The 21,962-nt window shown below is 43.0% G+C and overlaps 1 protein-coding gene and 1 non-coding gene across 3 annotated transcripts in view; both read right to left on the bottom strand.

Moving 5' to 3' along the window:
- The window catches only part of ASH2L (ASH2 like, histone lysine methyltransferase complex subunit), a 33,501-nt gene extending 12,113 nt beyond the window's left edge, over positions 1–21,388 (bottom strand). The window contains exons 1-11 of one of the 2 annotated variants that reach the window (XM_030817111.1): positions 21,150–21,388; positions 20,447–20,513; positions 19,742–19,887; positions 16,451–16,539; positions 16,085–16,179; positions 12,628–12,723; positions 11,909–12,004; positions 10,188–10,263; positions 9,442–9,459; positions 7,545–7,638; positions 5,799–6,016 (exon numbers count right to left, since the gene is read on the bottom strand). In XM_030817111.1, the coding sequence (XP_030672971.1) occupies positions 5,799–6,016; positions 7,545–7,638; positions 9,442–9,459; positions 10,188–10,263; positions 11,909–12,004; positions 12,628–12,723; positions 16,085–16,179; positions 16,451–16,539; positions 19,742–19,887; positions 20,447–20,513; positions 21,150–21,337 (1,183 nt within the window). In that variant the 5' untranslated portion in view covers positions 21,338–21,388. The remainder of the gene's footprint in view (positions 1–5,798; positions 6,017–7,544; positions 7,639–9,441; positions 9,460–10,187; positions 10,264–11,908; positions 12,005–12,627; positions 12,724–16,084; positions 16,180–16,450; positions 16,540–19,741; positions 19,888–20,446; positions 20,514–21,149) is intronic. The other variant, XM_003269577.4, reaches the window with a different exon arrangement.
- On the bottom strand, positions 4,479–4,585 carry LOC115836435. Its single transcript, XR_004031519.1, has one exon. It is a non-coding gene; the product is annotated as a U6 spliceosomal RNA (small nuclear RNA).
- Positions 21,389–21,962: the final 574 nt, after the last annotated feature.

Below are 21,962 nucleotides of genomic sequence, written 5' to 3'. Positions count from 1 at the left end.
CTCACGGCCTCAGGCGATCTTCTTGTGTTGGCCCAAGTGGATTACAGGATTACAGGTATGAGCCATTGTGGCTAGCCTCTTGACTAGTTTTTGTTTTCGTTTTTTTTTTCCTTGAGATAAGGTCTCATGCTGTTGCTCAGGCTGGAATGCAGTGTTGTCATCCTGACTCACTACAGCCTTGACTTCCTGGACTCAAACAATCCTCCTGCCTCAGCTCCCAAGTAGTTGGTACTACAAGCGCTACCACACCCAGTTAATTTTTTGTAGAGACAGGGTTTGGCCAAGTTGCCCAGGCTGTTCTCAAACTCCTAGACTCAAGCAATCCACTCTCCTTGGCCTCCAAAAGTTCTGGGATTACAGGAATGAGCCACTGCACCCGGCCTTAACTGTTTTAAAACAATTTCAAACTTTCAAAGAATAGTAGAGTCCTAGTGTGTGCTTCACTCAGTTTTCCCAAATGTTCACATCATGTGTAATCATAACATAATCATCAAAACCAGAAAATTAACAATAATACTATTAAATAATCCATGGACCTTCTTAAAATTAAGCCAATTATCCAAGTAAAATCCCTTTTTCTGGCCCAGGTTCTAATCCTAGATTCCACATTTCATTTAGTTGTCATGTCTCCTTAGTCTCTTCCAATCTCAAACAGTTCCTTAACCTTTCATAAGCTTGACGCTTTGAAGAATATTGGTCATTTGAGTTTGCAGAATGTCCCTCAGTTACATTTGTCTGGTGTTCTCTCTTTTTTTTTTTTGGAGATAGAGTCTTCCTCTGTCATCCAGGCTGGAGTGCGATGGTACAATCTCGGCTCACTGTAACCTCTGGCTCCCGGGTTCAAGCGATTCTCCCACCTCAGCCTCCCAAGTGGCAGGGATTACAGGTGCCTGCCATCATGCCTGGCTAATTTTTGTATTTCTGTAGGGATGGCGTTTCACCACGTTGACCAGGCTGGTATCAAACTGCTGACCTCCGGTTATCTACCCACTTTGGCCTCCCAAAGTGCTGGGATTACAGGTGTGAGCCACTGTGCCCGGCCTGGCGTTTCCTCATTTTAAGGTCAAGGTTATTGTTATTTTTACTCAGGAACTCCAATGAGGTAATGTTGTGCCCCTCAGTGCATCGCATATGCTATCAAAATAGTGATGTTCACTCTGATCACTTGATTAAGATGATGCCTGCCAGGTTTCTCCACTGCTAAATGACAATTTTCCTTTTGTAATTAATAAATATCTCAGGAGATGAAACAGTATTTAAGACAATCAAGGAAATCTGATTATGAACTGAATTTGGATGATAGCAAGGAATTATTTCGGTTATAAAAGAAAATATCCGCTTTTTTTTTTTTTTTTTTGAGATGGCATTTCACTCTTGTCGCCCAAGCTGGAGTGCAATGGCGCGATCTCGGCTCACTGCAACCTCCGCCTCCCAGGTTGAAGAGATTCTCCTGCCTTAGCCTCCCGAGTAGCTGGGATTACAGGCATGAGCCACCAGGCCTGCAATTTTGTATTTTCAGTAGAGAAGGGGTTTCTCCACGTAGGTCAGGCTGGTCTTGAACTCGACCTCAGGTGATCCACCCGCCTCAGCCTCCCAAAGTGCTGGGATTACAGGCGTGAGCCACTGCGCCCGGCCCCAATAGCCACGTTTTTAAAGAGATGCATAGTTTTTAGTGTACATAGGGTGATAGATATATTTTTTTAATTCAGAAAAAGAGAGACAGAGAAACAGATAAAGCAAACATGGCAAAATCTTGAACTATTAAAATCTGGGTGAAAAGTGTACAAGGTATCGCTATAGTTTGGGTATTTGATCCTCCTAAGTGCAGGTTGAAATTTGATCCCAGTGTTGGAGGTGGGGTCTGATGGGAGGTGTTTGGGTCATGAGGGCAGATCCCTGAAGAGCAGATTAATGAGGAATGTGGGGATGTGAGTTTTCACTCTATTAGTTTCTGAGGAGCTGGTTGTTAAAAAAAAGCCTGGCACCTCCCTCCCTGTCTTGCTTCCTCTCTTGCCATCTAATGCCTGCTCCGCTTTGCCTTCTGCCATGAGTGGACATGCCTGGGATCCTCACCAGAAGCAGGCGCTGGTGCCATGCTTCTTTTAGCCAAATAAACCTCTTTTCTTTACAAATTACCCAGCCTCAGGTCCTCCTTTGTAGCAACACAAAGGGACTAAGACAGGTATTCACTGTAATTCATCTCTCTACCTCTGCATATGAATCTTACTTTATTACCAGGCCATTATGTGAGATAAGGGAGCAATCTAAATAATCAGGGGAGAACCCCATGACTTCCACAGAAAGAAAAAATGACAAAAGGTGGGAAAGAATTTCGAGGCTTTGTAGGCTGATTTTAACAGGGAAGGTTGAGGCTGCAGTGAGCCATGATTGCACCACTGCACTCCAGCCTGGGTGGCAGAGTGAGACCCCATCTTGAAGACAAACAAATAAACAATGAGGCCAGATGCAATGGCTCATGCCTGTAATCCCAGCACTTTGGGAGGCCAAGGAAGGAGGATCACCTGAGGTCAGGAGTTCAAGACCATCCTGGGCAACACAGTGAAGGAGACTTTGTCCCTAAAAAAAATAATTAAAATTTAGCTGGGTGCACTGATGTGTGCCTGTAGTCCCAGCTACTTGGGAGGCTAAGATGGGAAGATTGCTTGAGCCAGGAGGTCGAAGCTGCAGTGAGCTGAGATCGCACCACTGCACTCCAGCCTGGGTGGCAGAACAAGAACCTTTCTAAAAAATAAAATAAAATAAAATAATTGCATGGAGCAAAGACTATATAGCACACTGCTATTCATGTATGAAAAAGGAGATAAGGCTGGGCACAGTGGCTCACACGTGTTATCCCAGCACTTTGGGAGGCTGAGATGGGCAGATCACCTGAGCTCAGAAGTTTGAGAACAGCCTGGCCAACATGACAAAACCCTATCTCTACTAGAAATACAAAAATTAGCCACGGGTGGTGGCACACACCTGTAGTCCCAGCTATTCGGGAGGCTTCAGCATGAGAATTGCTTGAACCAGGGAGGTGAAGGCTGCAGTGAGCCGAGATCACGCCACTGCCTTCTAGCCTCAAAAAACAAATCAAACCAAAAAAACCCAAAAACAAACAAAAAAGGGAGATACAAGAATATATACATGTACTGTATCTGCTCATTTGTGAAGAAATACAGGAAGGATAAACTAGAAACTAGAGTGTGGGTGGGAAGAAGGTGGAAAAAAGAGAGTGAGAAGGGCATTGTAGGGGTGATGAGGGAGTGACATTTTGTAAACCATTCTGTACAGCTCTGATTCCCAGAACCATTGTAATGTTTCACACATCCTCACTCCAAACATACATACACACAAATGATCAACATGTGGGAGAATCCAAAATGGCATCAAACACTAGCAAATGAACCTAACTTAACTGGACATGACCACACTAAAGGAAGTGGGGAAGAAAAGAACTAATCTAAGTTACCAGTACCTTGGACTGAGTACGGCAAGGCTAAAGACAAAAAGAGCTATACATAAATGCTATAATCTACTTACTAAATGTTTTTCCCAGGGATTAGAAATTCTGAAACTGGCTGGGTGTGGTGGCTCACGCCTGTAATCCCAGCACTTTGGGTGGCTGAGGTGGGCAGATCACGAGGTCCGGAGTTCGAGACCAGCCTGGCTAACATGGTGAAACCCCGTCTCTACTAAAGATACAAAAAATTAGCCAGGCGTGGTGGCACGTGCCTGTAATTCCAGCTACTCAGGAGGCTGAGGCAGAAGAATCGCTAGAACCCGGGAGGCAGAGGTTGCAGTGAGCGGAGATTGTGCCATTGCACTCCAGCATGGGTGACAGGGTGAGACTCCAACTCAAAAAAAAAAAAAAAAAAAAAGAAATTAATTCTGAAACTACTTCATGTGCATATTAAATATGAACAAGGTCAAGAATGGTGGCTCACTCCCCCAAGACCCTGGGAGGCTGAGGCAGGATGACGGCTTGAGCCCAGGAGTTTGAGACCAGCCTAGGCAAAATAGTAAGACCCCACCTCTAAAAAATTAAAATTAAAAAACCCAGGTAGGTGTGGTGGCGTGTGCCTGTGATCCCAGCTATTCAGGAGGCTGAGGCAGGAGGATCGTTTGAGCCCAGGAGGTTGAGGCTGCAGTGAGCCAGGACTGCATCACTGCATACCAGCCTGAGTGAGACCCTCATCTCTATAACAAAATAAATATATTGAAATAAAGTAAATATACTGTAGATAATTATCTATCTAATTATTCACATTTCCCACTGTTGGAGAAAGACGTTACAAATAAGGAGGAAGGCTGTCATCCCAGGTATCAATATAAATTGTTATGTGTGTACGTGCAGGTTTGTACATACACACGTGCACTTCCTAACTCTGACCACTGAGGGAGTCTAGAAGCAATGACGCCTAGTACAGCACACCTAACACCTAGATATTAATTGCTATTTGTTGATTACTTAAAAAAAAAATAAGGAACACTTCACGAATTTGTGTGTTATTCTTGCACAGGGGCCATGAATCTTCTCTGTATCATTCCAATTTTGGTATATGTGATACATGGAAGTGAGCACCTAGATGTTATTTCTAAACAACATGCTCCAATCAAAGGAACCAGGGCTCCGTGAAGAAGTAGGCCTGGGGCACAGAAAATATAAGATTGGCCAGGAACACCTTTTGATGCCTCAAAGTAAAGACATTTTGTTTTTTTTTAAAAAGATGTGGCTTATCGAAAGAACACAAGAACCAACTTCTTGAAGAAGCTCCTACTTGCCAAAGCTGGAATAATTTAAACAACAAAATAATCAAAGTATTGGATTATACTCCCTGAAATAAAGTAAATATATATGAGTCCATACTGATATAAATAATCAATTAATGGAAAAGGGAAAGAGGAAATCGAAAATCATCAAACAACACGGTCATAATTGTTGCAGACAATATCCACTGATGGGTACCAAAATTAGTGAATATAAGTTTAAAAACAAACAAGATATTTGCATAGATAGACTCGATGTGTTTTTGCCTAAGACATTTATTAAGTATAAAGGGAAAGACAGTAGTTTTTTACAGTGGAGAAAGCTAGCAGAATCACCTTAACCAAATGATCACGGTTAATGTAACCAATAAGACCTACTGACATCATGAATCCCATGAGATGATGCTATAAGACATTGTTCCTGTGTTATTCTTCCCCAAACTGCCTAACTTCAGTCTAATCATGAGAAAACATCAGACAAATCGTCACTGAGGAATATTCAACAAAATAACTGATTAAAACACTTAAAAAATATTATAGTCATGAAAGATAAACAATGGCTTTGGAACTGTTAAAGACTACAACAGACTAAAGAGAAATAATTAAGTGTGAATGGAAAAACTGGTAAAATTGAAAGGTCGTCTTTCTCTAGTTGTGTTGATAATATTTACCAATGTTAATTTCCCAGTTTTGATAACCGTACTATGGTTTTCTAAGATATTATCATTAGGAAAAGCTTGATGAGAAAAAAAAACTTATTTCTGGCAACTTTACTGCAAGTTTAAAATTAGTTCAAAATAGAAAGTTTTAAAAAACCATAGATATATATATATATTATATATATATATAAAATGGCTGGAGCTTATAGGAAGGAACAGAATTTCTTGCACATTCTGGACGAATCTAGTCAGAGATGGGGGTGAGGCAGTGGCAACAGACTGAGATGTACACCTAATTCTAGACTGACAGGCTAATGACGGCAGTTCAAAGTAACCCTGCATCCATATGATCTCCAATACTTTACATACCTCGATCATGTAGGGCTAACAAAACCCGTTCATACAAGCAGGCTCTGTAGAGGTCTCCAGGAATAGGTTTTCCTGCCCAGCAGTCAAGTTCCAGCTTCTCGGGGTCAGGGGCGTGGGGATCAGGCTCAGCTAGAATATACCGATAGCCATCTTTGTTAAACGGGTGTTCCAAGGGGTAGCCATGAGGGGGAAGGCGCTGAGCAGAAAACAAAGGGTCACTGCAGAAAGGAAAAAGTAAAATCAAGAAACTAAAACCCCCTCTAGCTCAAATGCATTCAACTGTGTAAGAAAGGCCTCTGGTTTATTTCAGCTAGAATACATGCAACTTCACAGCAAATACTTCTCATTACTCAAATAGGTAACTCTGCCCTCTTCAGGCAAAACAAGGAAGTGAAAAGGATTAGCTTTATTGAACAAGGTAGTTTTCGTTAAATTACTTGTAGATTGTGGGTATCCTCCCAGGGGTCTTTAAACATGAATTGATGTCTATGAAACTGAGCTGGTACATTATTGGGGGGGAGGGAGAAGAGGAATGGGGGTGATTAGGGTGATATTCTTCAGTATACTGATTATTATAAAGTAATGAACAGAAGCTCAGAGACATAAGCACTTGCTATCTTGCTAATCTAAGTAAATAACTTGTGCAGTGAGCCGAGATTCCATCACTGCACTCCAGCATCGGTGACAGAGCAGAACTCCGTCTCACAAAAATATGTAAATAAATAAGCAACCTGGATTTCATCACCTCAGCATTAGACAAAGGGAAGGGAAAAGGCATGAGAAGGGAGAAGCAGAAAGTTAAGGAGCTAACATTCAACACTGGTTTCACTCCCTCCCCACCTATCCTTTCTCAAGTCTCCTTAACAGAACTTCACTCCCTAGGTTCCCCAGGCTTATCACCAGGAGACACTATCCTTGTTACCACAATAAATTTTGTACTGACAAATGTATAAAACACGATACTTAAACTTGGGTTTGTTTCTTTTTTTTGAGACAGAGTTTCGTTCTTGTGGCCCAGGCTGGAGTGCAATAGCGCGATCTCAGCTCACTACAACCTCTGCCTCCTGGGTTCAAGCAATTCTCCCACCTCAGCCTCCCGAGTAGCTGGGATTATAGGCACGTGCCCCCAGGCCCAGCTAATTTTTTTGTTTTTTGTTTCAGTAGAGATGGGGTTTCACCACATTGTCCAGGCTGGTCTCAAACTCCTGACCTCAGGTGATCCACCTGTCTCAGCCTCCCAAAGTGCTGGGATTACAGGCATGACCCACCGCGCCCAGCCTGGGGTTATTATTTTTTTGTTTTGCTTTCGAGACGCAGTCTCACTGTTGCCCAGGATGGAGTGCAGTAGCATGATCTTGGCTCACTGCCACCCCCCTCCCAGGTTCAAGCGATTCTCCTGCCTCAGCCTCCCAAGTAGCTGGGATTACAGGCGCTCACCACTACACCTGCCTAATTTTGTATTTTTAGTGGAGATGGGGTTTCGCCATGTTGGCCAGGCTGGCCTTGAACTCCTGGCCTCAAGTGATCCACCCTCCTTGACCTTGCAAAGTGCTGGGATTACACCCATGAGCCACTGCGCCCAGCCTCCAACCTGGGGTTATTTTGTCCCTCAAAGTGCTCAAGGTTTGGAAAAAATGGACAGGCTTTTTAACCTCCAACCCTTGAACTCTCCTCCCTCTGCTGGACTTTCCCAGCACCAAATAATACTTAAATAGTGAAGTGGGGTGGGGTGGGCACTCTCCCCACCTCCGGGCCTTCTTGGTGGTCCCTGTGGTCCCTCCATCCTGCTGTTTGCGCTTGGCTCCTCGTCCTTTTCCACTGCTTCCTGCTGCAATTCCCCCTTTGAAGAAAGGCAGATCACTTTCAATGAGCCACAAGGGAAGCACCACGTGGATACTGAAATTCCATAGGGACCAAAACACCCAGTGTGCATTTGTGTAACACCACAGGAGGATTTCCTTCCAAAGGCATATTGGATTTCACCCTAGTTTTGAAAGAATCTACTGAGCATCTCATAGCCTGGGAACACCAGGTTCTGGCAATAAGCTCAAATAAATCCAGCACTATGATGGTTGAGTTACAGTTTCAACCTTTGTTCCTAATAAACTGCAACTATTAGTATACTTTCTCAGGGCATGACACAAATGCATTTTCACTCATTCAGATCACAAACACCCACAGCTAAAAAGAATGAAAACAACTGTATGGGTACATTTTTTTTCATCCAAATTAATACAAACACCCATAAAGAGAATACCCTCACTGTAAGTCGATGTTCACTTGCTTGAACTACACAGTATAGTCCATAAACATCATAAAAGCACAGTATCTGCTAAAGCATTGAACCTGAATATCCAACAAGACAAAATACATCCAACATGGAAAACGGAAACAGAAGTACTAAAAAGGTGTTTCTCTCCAGTACTGCTAGATCTCCATCGTGGTTGCACATGACACAAATAAGAAAGAAGGCTTTCAATTTGCTAGGCAATTTTTAGTTCCATACCCATTCGTCAAATACAACATTTATTAAGATTGTGCCAATGCACTAAAATTCAGGTTAGATTAACCTGGCTTGTAGAACTAAAAGCAATTAATAGGAATAGACAATTTACATATTTTATACAAAAAATTTAGCTACATACTAAAGCCACAAGGAAGATTACCTTGTGTATTTCTGAAATAGGTACTTTGAAATTTTTGTCCAGTTCAAATTCCTCTCAATTAGTTTTATTTTTCCCTCTTCCAGGAAATGTCCCTGAACTGCAGGAAAACACCTTTACATAAACAACTGCAGAGTACTAAATCTTAATTTGGGGCAAGCTTGGGAATTACTAGCAGTTCTGCTGCAATAAAAAGGATCAAGACATTGAAGGTGGGTCATATTCTGCATATACAGGACCAGATTTTTTATGCAGAATTTCCTTTGGTGAACATCTCAGATGTTATTCCTATTTTTCATAAAAGTTTAATGTTAAACTGCTGCAATGTCATCATCTCTAGTTTGAGCAACCATAATCAAAAAACAATTAAATTTTTGTTTTTGCTTTTTTGAGACAGAGTCTTGCTCTGTTGCCCAAGCTGGAGTGCACTGGCACGATCTCGGCTCACTGCAACCTCTGCCTCCTGGGTTCAAGTGATTCTCCTGCCTCAGCCTCCCAAGTAGCTGGGATTACAGGCGCCTGCCACCACGCCCGGCTAATTTTTTGTATTTTTAGTAGAGATGGGGCTTTGCCATGGTAGCCAGGCTGGTCTCAAACTCCTGGCCTCAGGTGATCTGCCTGTCTCGGCCTCCCAAAGTGCTGGGATTACATGTGTGAGCCACCTCGCCTCGCCACAATTACATTTTTAATTGTCATTTGCATTTTGATTATTTTAAGAAGTTTCAGATCCATCCAGAACAGAGCAAACAGTACATAAGTGGGGTGGCTGGCCATGTTAGGCAGAATATGACAACATACAAGCTCTTAAATACTAACATCAAACTCAACTACTGTTTCATATTAAGTGCTATTGCCACCATTTTCATAATGCTTCAAATTATGTAGTTTTTAGCTTCTACCATAGCTTAGCAAAAAGCATTTTTCCAAACCACAAAATACTTAAGTCTGACAGGCTGAAAGAAGACAGTGGAGGAATTCACCTCCAAAAGTGGCTCCACCTGTAAGAACAGAAGTGGCACCATGTATTTGTCAAATTTTAACAATTAAAAGGGGAAAATATGTTGTAAAAAGGTAACACACTAGCTATTTCCAACCCATCTTAAAATATTAGTAACAGTAGAAATGATCAGATATTTAAGACACGAATACTCCAAAAGACAGGTTAATGATCCCATATATCAGATGAACAGCTAAATATCTCTCAGCCACCCCAACTCTTATTAAGATAACCATTAGTAACGAGGGGTTTTCCCGCTATTAGATGGGTTAACAGAAGAACAGGCTGCAATGCGTGGTTAATATAGAAATGCTATCATGTGAATGAGCTGAAGTTTCAGGGCAAGAAAAATTAGAAGATGGGCACAGGAAATCTGTTAAAAGTAACAGCTGAATTGCAGAAAAAGAGTGGAGAGGAGCTGAATCTTTCTAAATGTAATGTTGGTTATAAGGATACAGATATAAACACAGCAAATCTGACCTTGAAATGGTTCCTTGTTTTATGCTAAACCTGTCTCACTCAAGACCAAACTGTCTTGTAAAGTGACAAAAAGTTCTCCTTTATTACCATCTGCCAAATCCTTGGCTAGCTCCTAAAAACTGAGTTTGAACTATAAAGGCATTTTAGTAAGTATCCAGGTTAAGGGTCAACCCAAAGAATGGCCAGTTCTAGGCCCAACTGGATTCAATAGCTTCAAATATTTCAGCAATGAGATATGTAAACACTTACCATTTAAATTCCCACTAGTAGACACAGCACTGCTCTGTTTTTGGTTGTCATAAGCAGGACCAATGTTACTAAGGTCCTGCAAAAATATATCCAATTAAAAAAGGAGTCTATGTAAGTCAGTCAATCTGGATGCTCATAAAACAAGAGAATGCTAACAAAATGGGAAATAAAATTGACAATTCTTTTTTTTCTTCTGAGATGGGGCCTCACTCTATTGCCCAGTCTGTAGTGCAGTGGCGCGATCTCGGCTTACTGCAACTTCTGCCTTCCAGGTTCAAGCGATTCTCTTGGTTTACCCTCCCGAGTAGCTGGGATTATAGGCGCACACCAACACGCCTGGCTAATTATTATTATTATTTTTTTTTGAGAGAGTTTCACTCTTGTCACCCAGGCTGGAGTGCAGTGGCGCGATATTGGCTTACTGCAACCTCTGCCTACCAGGTTCAAGCGATTCTCTTGCCTCAGCCTCCCGAGTAGCTGGGATTAGAGGCGCCTGCTGCCATACCCAGCTAAATTTTTGTATTTTTTAGTAGAGACGGGGTTTCACCATGTTGGCTATGCTGGTCTCAAAACTCCTGACCTCAGGTGATCCACCCGCCTTGGCCTCCCAAAGTGCTGGGATTACAGGCATGAGCCACCATGCCTGGCCTAATTTTTCTATTTTCACTAGAGATAGAGTTTCGCTGTGTTGGCCAGGCTGGTCTCGAACTCCTGACCTCAAGTGATCTGCTCGCCTCAGCCTCCCAAAGTGCTGGGATTACAGGCGTGCGCCACCACACACAGTCTGAAATGGACAATTCTAAACAATGAAGCTTGCAGGGTCCCAAACTTGGGTGTTTTAAGGACCAGCAAGCACCCTTGCAAGTATGTGTGAGGTAGGCCAAGTGTAAGGATCAGAATAGTTTCAGAATGGCGATAAATGGCAATTAATCGATCAACTTGGGTAGAGGCAGGAGAGGGCACAGGGCAAACCAGAGTGCCTAAGCCCCATTCACTCAGCTCCTGTGGGAATTCAGGCCCCATGCAGTCAGATGTTTACATTTTACAAGACAGAAATCTAAATTTCTATGTGAAATCTTGCATTTTCTTTTTTGAGAGACAGGTCTTGTTATATTGTCCAGGCTGGTCTTGAACGCCTGGACTCAAGCAATCCTCCTGCCTCAGCCTCCAAAAGTGCTAGGATTACAGGCATGAGCCACTGCACCCGGCTGAATCTTCCATTTTCAAAGCTGGCAAATCAAACATGTAAAGACACAGCTTTAAGATCTGACATTCTGATTTGCCAAATGTGAACCCTGCTGTTGAACAAAAAACAGCAATTTTCGTTTGCCTGTTATGTTAGATATGCAACACAAATTCTTCATAACAAATTCTTTTCACAACAAAGATGTTTTTAAGAGCAAAATTTAAGATGGCAGGAAGATTAGAAGTAATTTGAAATAGCATTTTTACATGTTACAAGTGAGGAAACAAGTTAAAAAGTGATTTGAAGAAATTCATAACATTTTGGGGAAGACCCACAACGAAAACACTATAAAACACTGGTCTCTTGGTTGAAGGTAAGTACTTTCATATCAGTCACTATTTTTTTGGAGTCTACCATGCTATGTGCATATAATGGCAGTGTGTTATGTGGCAAATATACAAATGTAAACAGAACCTGATTACCTATACCTGAGTGGCTTAAAATCAAAAAGAAAATGTAAAACATATTAATGTACCTGATCCAAAAGTCCAAATTTGGGGTAATCTTCTTCTGGGTCTTTACTCCCTGGATCTGGGTGTTCCTTTACCAAGAATACATCTCTTTCTTTACTCTAAAAAGAAGCAGTGTTTTACTATTAATGAACATTTTATACTTAAAAGTATGGAATTAATAATCAACCAGCAACTCTAAAAGTCAGTTCCTAGTTGCAGTGTCCAAAAAAGATAGTATCGTTTTTCCTTCTAAGAAATAATCAGTGACCATCAAAAAATTCAAACAACAGAGAAACACAAAGAATGCCCAAGTTTTTCATAATCCTCACCTATCCTTCTATCTCACAAAGATAAGCACTGTTAACAGCTTGCTGTTGACTTCTCCCCAGTGCTCTCTTTAATTTTAAGGACACTATTGCCTATAACATTTTTTTTAATAGAAGAAAAGAAATGGTCTCTAATTTCAATACAAAATTATTCTTGGAAAAGTACTGTGGACAAAAGTTTCAATACATAAAACCAGGTGTCTGCGGGCAATGTTCACCTAAGACAATAGGCATCTCACTGATTCTCTGTGTGAAAACCACTAAAATTCACAATTAGCTGTATCTCACACTCAAAGATTTAACATTAAGTTGTTCTAATTTTATCATTTCACAATGAGACAATAAAATATTATTTAATTCTTACAAAAAACAATGGTTTTTTAAATGTCAAGTCTAATAAATTTTAATCCACTTACCATTGTTTTAACAATGTTATTTGGCCAAGTCATTTTCCCAGGTCTCTGTCTGGTTGTCATGCACTCCCAGTATTTATCAATAAATGGTATAATATCCTAATTTTTAAAATAAATTAAGACTATTACTGCTGCAGTCAAAGATATGCTGACAAAGAAAGAAAACAGCATTTTTCAAAGACCTTGTTAGAATCAAGAGAAAAACCCATGTTAGCTTTTCCCCCCATGGTGTTATACAAGGTTTACATGTTTGTCTTTTAATCTCTGAATATTTCATTGCATACACACAATATACAGATTATGGGGATTTCCACAAGTATAAACAAACCTTAGCCATGTAGGGCTTACACTCCAGTTGGAGAGAAAAGCTCTGTCACAGTCCCTTGGTTGTCAATTGGAAGATGACTCCTAAATTATTCTCTCTTGAACTCCTATTTCTACCAGCTGAGACATCTCTATCTGGACATCCTAAAGGGACCTCAAACTTCTTGTGACTAAAATGGAACTTGGTATCTTACCTCATAAATCTGCTTTTCAGATTTCTATTCTTGCTCCTGATAACTTAGAACCAGTCATCACCCCAGAATAAGCTAGACACAGTAAGAGTTGTCCTTGACTCTTCTCTCACAATTTTTACACCTAAACGCTCACCAAATAAATTTTAAAATTTCAGAAATGTCACTCCAATCACGACTCCCTTCCATCCCCACTGCTGTGACTGTGGCTCTCACCAACTCCTGCTTGAGTGACTGAAACGACTTTTGACCTTCATCTTCTGGCCTCCTATTTAGATAATCTTCAAAAGTACCACCACCAGAGTTAGCTCCATGACAACTATCTTTACTAAAAGGAACCAGGCAAAGTACAAAGAAAGCCTGGAATATTTTGTTGTTCCAGAAAGTAAGGAAGAGTTCAAAAACGGATGGAGGAGTATCAAAGAATTTCAGGAGTCAGTCCGATAGGGCTACAATGGTTGAATCTGGGACAACCTGAGGGTCAGAAATAAAAAAATCCAACAAGAGCTGGGCGTGGTGGCTCACGCTTGTAATCCCAGCACTTTGGGAGGCTGAGGTGGGCGGATCACTTGAGGTCAGAAGTTTGAGACCAGCCTGGCCAACATGGTGAAACCCTGTATCTACCAAAAAATACAAAAATTAGCCAGGAATGGTGGCATGCACCAGTAGACCCAGCTACTCAGGAGGCTGAGGCACGATAATTGCTTGAACCCAGGAGGCAGAAGTTGCAGTGAGCTGAGACATCGCACCACTGCATTTTAGCCTGGGTGACAGAGCCAGACTCCGTCTCAATTAAAAAAAAAAAAAAAATTCCAACAATGGACTATAACACACTGATTTTTAAAAAATAATCCACAGTGATATTTAAAAGGGAAAAAAAAAGAATGAGGGAAAGTTATTTACAGAAGACTTACAACCAAAGAATGTATTCTGATTTACAACCACTACTCTAACAACTGATTCGGGGTTGGATAATCAATGGTGGCTAAAAGGAGTAGGAGAATAAAGTACTCACATAATCTCCATGTATGGCTTAAGGATTACTTAGCACAAAGATAAAAATGCTCCCTCCTTAACCAACTAGTCAAATTTAGGATCACTAATAATAAAACAAACCAATATCTTTTATACCTCTTGACGTGACAGTCTAAAACACACATGATACTTATGTAATATTCTTGCCAAAAATGTTTAACACATGGCCAGGCACGGTGGCTCACAACTGTAATCTCAGCACCTTGGGAGGCCAAGGCCGGTAGATTGCTTGAGCCCAGGAGTGTAAGACCAGCTTGGGCAACATAGTGAGACCCGTCCCTATTAAAGCGGAAAAAAAAAAAGTTTAACCTGAACCTAATCATGAAGAAAGTCAAATGCAAATTGAGGAATATCATGCCAAACAACTGCCTAGGCACTTTAAAATTTTTAATTCATTAAATCCATAAATAAAGGGGCTGGGTGTGTTGGTTTATGCCTGTATTCCCAGAGGTTTGGGAGGCCAAAGCAGGAGGATCACTTGAACCCAGGAGGTCAAAACCAGCTAGTGAGACCACATCTCCACAAAAAATTTTTTTAAACTAGCTGGATGTGGTAGCATGAGCCTGGAATCCCAGCTACTCAGGAGGCTGAGGTGGGAGAATAGCTTGAACACAGGAGGTTGAAGCTGCAGTAAGCCGGGACTGTGCCACTGCACTCCGGGCTGGGTAATAGAGCAAAACCCAACTGAATAAAGCAATTGTTTTATTAATAGATTAGAGACAAAACAGTCATTACAACTAAATGTAATGGTTGATCCTGACCAGATCCTGGATAGAGAAAGTAGCTATGGAGGAGGATATTATTAACACAAAAATAATCCTGAGAAACTACAAATATGAACTATAAATTAGTGGTACTGCACCAATGTTAAATTTTTTTATTATGATCATGGCATTGTGGCTGTATAACAGAATATTGGGTAAAGTATACCCACAATGTAGTCTCATACAGCTTAAGGGAAAAACAGATATATAGGGAGATAAAACAAATGTAGCAAAATGTTAACTGGCAAATCTAAGAAGAAATGGGCCGGGTGCAGTGGCTCACACCTGTAATCCCAACACCTTGGGAGGCTGAGGCGGACGCATCACTTGAGTACAGGAGTTCTACCAGCCTGGGCAACGTGGCAAAACCCTGTCTCTAAAAAAACCCTAAAAACTAGCTGCGTGTGGTGGTGTGCACCTGTAGTCCCAGCTACTTGAGAGGCTGAGGTGGGAGGATCACCTGAGCCCCGGAGGTCAAGTCTTTGGTGAGCCGTGATGGTGTCACTACATTCCACCTTGACAATTTCCAAAATAATTTTGGAAAAAATAAACTAAAAAGATGCCACGTGCAGTGGCTCACACCTGTAATCCCAGCACTTTGAGAGGCCAAGGAAGGTGAATTGCTTTAGCCCAGGAGGTCAAGGCTGCAGTGAGCCACGATCACACCACTGCACTCCAGCCTGGGTGACAGAGGGAGACCCTCTGTCAAAAAAATCAGAACAGGCCAGGTGCGGTGGCTCACACCTGTAATCCCAGCACTTTGGGAGGCCAAGGCAGGTGGATCATGAGCTCAGCTGGAGACAAGCCTGGCCAACATGATGAAATCCTGTCTCTACTAAAAATACAAAAAATTAGCTGGGCGTGGTGGCGCATGCCGGTAATCCCAGCTACTCGGGAAGTGGAGGCAGGAGAATCTCTGGAACCCAGGAGGCAGAGGGTGCAGTGAGCTGAGATTGCATCATTGCATTCCAGCCTGGGCAACAGAGCAAGACTCCATCTTGAAAAAAAGAAAAAGAACAAGGTAATCACTGAATCCACTGTCACATATTCATTAAAAACTGGGAAGAAAGTACTTGTTAGGGAGTATATTTAGAAGTTCCACCTAACTCTTTAGTATAATTCCAATTACATTAATTCCACCTCTACCTTATCTTTGGAGAACATTGTCTTTGGATGTTCATCCTGTGTTCGGGACTGCCATGTCAGGTTGGCCAAAGCACTAAGGCACATTTCCTTCAAGTCTATCAAAAACAAAAAGGAAGAAACAGTTATCTGTAGTACTACATCTCTACTACCAAGGGAATACTCAATAAGTGGTCCAGAAAATAACAATTACAGCAGCAAAATGGAGTCATCATGTGACCTGAAATGGGCAATTGCAATTATTCAGAGCTAAACCCCAACTGAACTTATACCAGCTACTAGGCAAAGGTCTCCTGATTCTGCTAAGCCCAGATCCCTTTTCTTTTCCAGTGGATAATCGTCTTCAAATACTCCAGAGTTTGTTCTTACTTGCTTGCTTCCGGAGGAAATAGGTATTCCCACTGTGATGGCAGACATTGCAATGAAAACTGTAGTTGGTCATGAAAGGTAGACAGGATCTGCAGAAGAGCCAAATTATACAAATTAGTGAACTTGGGAACACACACACTTTTTTTTTTTTTTTAAAGACAGGGTCTCACTCTACCACTCAGGCTGGAGTGCACTGGTACAATCATAGCTCACTGCAGACTTGACGTTCCCTGGCTCAGGTTGATTCTCCCACCTCAGCTCCCCAAGTAGCTGGGACTACAGGCATGAGCCACTATGCCCAGCTAATTTTTGTATTTTTTTATGGAGTCAGGGTTTCGCCATGTTGCGCAGGCTGTACGCTTCTTTATGAGAAGTTAACATGAATCCATTCCCCTCAGTGACAGGTAAATTAAAATGTTAATATGTTAACATAGTCTTAAAATGTAAAAAGGCTGTCAAAACCAAAACAGGGCTCATATTTTTTATAAATACCTGGATTTTTCTGTCACAAAAGTTAATAAGACCTTAACCGTTATACTGGACAATTCACCATCTAGAAGGTTCTCACTGGTATCTTGTTAAGTTTATTTTTTGAGCACCTAAAAAGAATATGCCAGGCCAGCTGTAGAAGAGGACAAAGTAGTCTAAGGTTTATCTCTATGGTGTCAATAATGTGGTTGGAAAGGGCAGGCAGAATGTAAGAAAAAATGAATTAAAAACGTAAATAACTAGGCCAGGCACAGTGGCTCACGCCTGTAATCCCAGAACTTTGAGGGGCCAAGGCGGGTGGATCACCTGACATCAAGAGAAGACTTGCCTATTTGAAGGCAAGAGAGGAAGAGGCCAGGAGGGGAAAGACAATATGGCAGAGACGGATGCAACAGAGAAGAGAAACATAGTAGTGATGGCACAGGATGACAGGAAAAGCACAGGAGTTTAGTCTTGCAAAGGGCAAAGTAACAGAAGGACAGAAGACCTTTAGTATAAATGGCTTAAGCTAGAAGAGAAGAAAACAGAACAAAGGTTTATCTTGGACTCTGAAACTAGCTTAGGGTATCCTCAGAGAAGACTAACAAGCATTTACCAACTATTGCTACCCTCATGGAATTAAGAAACATTCTTACAAATGTTAAAGCTAAGTTTCCTTACCTTCACTTCTCTGTAGAACCTCTTCTGTTAAACAGACTATTGTGATAAGCTCATTTACAGAAGACAAAGCCTCATACTAAAGATAGGTAGGTAAGTAGTTATCTTAATTTAAATACAAACAGGTGTAAAGAGCAGCCTTTTTCATACCCTGCTAGCTCACATTCTCTATCTCAGTTGTAAAAGATAATCCATCCCACCTAACTGGGCTTTATTTTTCTTTTCTTTTTTGAGACAGGTCTCACTCTGTTACCCAGGCTGGAGTGCAGTAGCACAATCATGGCTCACTGCAGCCTCAACCTGCAGGGCTTAAGCAATCCTCCCACCTAAAGCTCCTGAGTAGCTGGTACTACAGGTGTGAACCACCATGCCCAGCTAATTTTTTTCTATTTCTCGTAGATACAGAGTCTCACTACGTTGCTTAGGCTAGTCTCGAACTCCTGGGCTCAAGTCATTCTCCTGTCCCGGCCTCTTAAAGTGCTGGGATTACAGGTGTGAGCCACCATGCCTGGCCTTTTTTTTTTGAGACGGAGTCTCACTGTCACCCAGGCTGGGGTGCAACCTCTGCTTCCCGGGTTCAAGTGATTCTCCTGCCTCCCGAGTAGCTGGGACTACGGGGGCGCACCAATGTGCCCAACTAATTTTTGTATTTTTTTTTTTGGTGATGGGGTTTCACCATGTGGGTCAGGCTGGTTTCAAACTCCTGACCTCGTGATCAGGCTGCCTTGGCCTCCCAAAGTGCTGGGATTACAGGCGTAAGTCACTGCACCTGGCACCCCCACCTTTTTTTTTTTTTTTAACTTGATACCATGGATAGGATCTAACTGGGCTTTAGATATAACTTTTCAAATTCAGTTACAAACTGTTGTCTCCAAAGCTACCAAAACTTTGAACTGTGATTTGATTCTTCCTTGAATTCCTCCCAGTTATCTCTTTAGTAAATTTCCTTTCCTAAACTGTCTATCCAAACAAATTTTTCTGGCAAAAGTGGCCCTAATCTTAGGCCTCTCTAAGAGACCAGGCTTGCTTAGCTAGTGTGTGTTCCCAGCAGATGTTGCTACCAAGATCAATTATTTCTTCCTGATCCTTCAGTATTTTTCTTTTTAAAAACACTCTTTCCTAAATCACAAGTCACATGTTAATTGAGACATCAGCATTTCTAAAACCCACTTTAACCTTTTAATTAGAAAGTATACAACAGATTATAAAGGAAAGCTGGGTGTGGTGGCTCATGCCAGTAATCCCAACACTTCGGAAGGGTGAGGCAGGAGGATCCCTTGAGCTCAGAAGTTCGAGGCTGTAGCAAGCTGTGATCCTGCCATTGCACTCCAGCCTGGGCAGCAGAGCGAGACCCGGTCACAAGAAAAAAACAAGAAAACATATATCTATATACACACACACACACACACACACACAACATATATATACATATGTGTATTTCTTCACCATCTCACCCAAGGTGGATTAATTTCAGGATAGTGCAGCCTTATTTTTAGATAGTCTTTTATAAATGTATTAGTATAATACAAACCATAAAGAACATTACAGAGAGCGAGCAGTACAATTATTCCAATAGACAGTGAGTCAGTATAAGGAAAAAAGTCTTTCATTCTCAATCACAATATGATTTTAATTCACTAGAAGAGGTACATGATTGGAAATAGGTTTGCTGAGGGGAGTAGACAATATACCTAAAGGAGTGAGTCAGCAGCAATGAGAAAGGAAAAAAAGGATGGTTCAGGCATAAAGAGCATGGGTCATCTCAAATTTTGGACAACAGGCTTTACCCACATATACACTAATCCTTTCTGAAAAATCCAAAACACCAACACAAGGTTTATATAGTCCTAAATTTGTTTATATAACACTTTGTAATTGCATTTTTTTTTTTTTGTCTCCAAACCAGGTTGTCAACTCAAAAGGAAGGGCAATACCCACCATTGTGTCTACCAGGGCTGTTCCCTCAGTAAGCAGATAACATGCTAAGGGAATTAAAACAATTCCTGATTCAACATCCTACTTGCTGAATAGGGGTTAGGAGACACAGGAAATACTCTGCATTTATTTTGCCCACAAACTAATTGTTGAGCATGTTCAGATTTATTTTACTGAGCAATTCTCACAAAAACTATGAAAAGTACTCACGAGGTATCTATGCCAAATGTGTCAGCCGTGAACCATTTTGTACAAATCCCACATTGTAGCTCTACCTCACCCAACTGTCGGCCATTTTCTTCATCCACGGAGCCCGCCTGAGTATCCATCACCTCTGACGTATCCCCAGCACCTTCCTGTGTCAGAACAATTCGACAATCAAATCAGTTGACTTGAATGTATTTTACTTTATTTTTTTAAGAGACGGGGGTCTCCCTATGTTGCCCAGGCTAGTCTCAAGTAATCCTGCGGTCTCAGCCTCCCAAAGTGCTGGGATTACAGGCATGAGCCACCGTGCCTGGCCTGAATGTATTTTTGATTCGCTTAAAAATGTAAAAACAAGGCCGGGCGCGGTGTCTCACGCCTGTAATCCCAACACTCTGGGAGGCTGAGGCGGGAGAATCACCTGAGGTTAGGAGTTCGAGACCAGCCTGGCCAACATGGTGAAACCCCGTCTCTACTAAAAAGACAAAAAAAGTAGCCGGGTGTGTTGGCAGGTGCTGTAATCCCAGCTACTCGGGAGGCTGAGGCAGGAGAATCGCTGGAACCCGGGGGGAGGAGGTTGCAGTGAGCCGAGATCGCGCCACTGCATTCCAGCCTGGGCGACAGAGCGAGGCTCCGTCGCAAAAAGAAGAAGAAGAAGAAATAATTTAAAACAAACCCTATTTTGTCTTGCAAACAACTAAAAATACTTACTAGTGTATCTTTTCCATTAGATGATTCTGTCTCCAAGCCACCGCTTACATCGACCAAGTTTGCCTCCCTATAAGATAATGAAAGCGCTCAAGTAAGAATTCTCAAGACAAACCTCAAAATGGCTATTCCCAAAGATGATGATCAAATTACAGCCGAACTTCATACTCCTGCAGCTTTTTCAGCTAAGCCTGATCTCAGACTGGATGCCCAAGGTACTGTCAGGATACTGAGAAGGTGGACATGTCAGACAGTCGCGGACCCACGGAGCACAGGGAAGCCTAACCGGCCTTTACAGACAATCTACCTGGGTTAGTTGGTCCTGGGAGAGGTTCAAAGAGAGGCAGCTCTCCCACCCTGTTTTCAGAGTGACCGTTACTTCTTCCAGTCTGGCACTGCAAAGTGGTTTCTTTTCTGGAATATGTGAAGGCCTCCCGTTAAAGTGTGAGCTACCAGCTTCCTGCCAGGGTGCAAGAATCAGAGATAACGACAGGAGCCTCAGCTCCCACTGCCCGTGAAAGGTGCGGAAGGGGCGTTATCCGAGATATGCTTGAGAGGGGACGGGCCAAGCAGCGCAGAGGCAGGGCGAGCCATTGGCGGCGGGGCCTGGGTTCGCAGGGGGCGGGCGGCAGGGCTCCAGGAGCCGCGGGATTCGCGAGGGGCGGGCCTCCCTCCCGCGTCCTCCTCTGGCCGCAGGACCTCTTACCCGCCTTCAGCCTCCCCGGAACTGGGCTCAGCTGTCGGAGCAGCAGAGGTCCCCTCTCCAGGAGGAGCCGCTGCTCCCGCTGCCACCGGCTTCATCTCCCCGTCTTCTGCCCCTGTTGCATTTGCGGCCGCTCCTGGGCCAGGCCCGGCACCCGCTTCCTGGCCAGGTCCTGCTCCTGCCGCCGCCATCACGGCCACCCCTGGACTTCTCGCGAGAATACTCTCTTCTCTCGCGCGCGTTGCTGTATGACGCTATAGCCTTCAAACAGGAAAAGCCCGCGGTGCGTCCACCGCCTGTCTGAGGAAGCCTAACTCTAGGACCGCTTTAAGGCCAGGCGCGCGGGCAGAGGTGGGCCGGGCTCCCGCGCCGGCGGTGGCCGCGGGCCTGGCAGGCGGAAGGTGGAGGAAGCTAGATGATTAGTGGGGCTCTCTGGAGGCCTTCCTTTCGAGTCAGGGACTGACACGGCGTATTTTCGTATTCCCGCGCAGAAGAGGATCCTTGAGAGCGCTGGCCGTGCCGCCAAACGTTCTCACCACCGAATGTGGGAAACGTCTTCCTTGGAGTCTAGCACACCCTGCCCGCCCCGGATGGAATTTGGTTTTCTGCGCAGGGTCGCCCCTTGGAGCCCGTTTCCAGATGACCTTAAGAGGGAAGGGAATCTAGGGAGGCCGATTCCAGGGGCGAGGATGGAGAACCCAGGCCGGGCAGCCGAGGAGCTGCGTGGGCACTAGAAGCGGCTCGCCGCTTCCTAGTGTGAGAGGCGGAAAGCGAAGCCCGGGGGTTCGCCGGAGCACTTGGAATGTAGGCAAGTTT

Source organism: Nomascus leucogenys, chromosome 8 (genome assembly GCF_006542625.1).
Source record: "Nomascus leucogenys isolate Asia chromosome 8, Asia_NLE_v1, whole genome shotgun sequence".
NCBI classification, from domain to species: Eukaryota; Metazoa; Chordata; class Mammalia; order Primates; family Hylobatidae; genus Nomascus; species Nomascus leucogenys.
The sequence above is the reverse complement of the archived record's forward strand: the minus strand, read 5'-3'. Positions and strand labels throughout refer to the sequence as shown.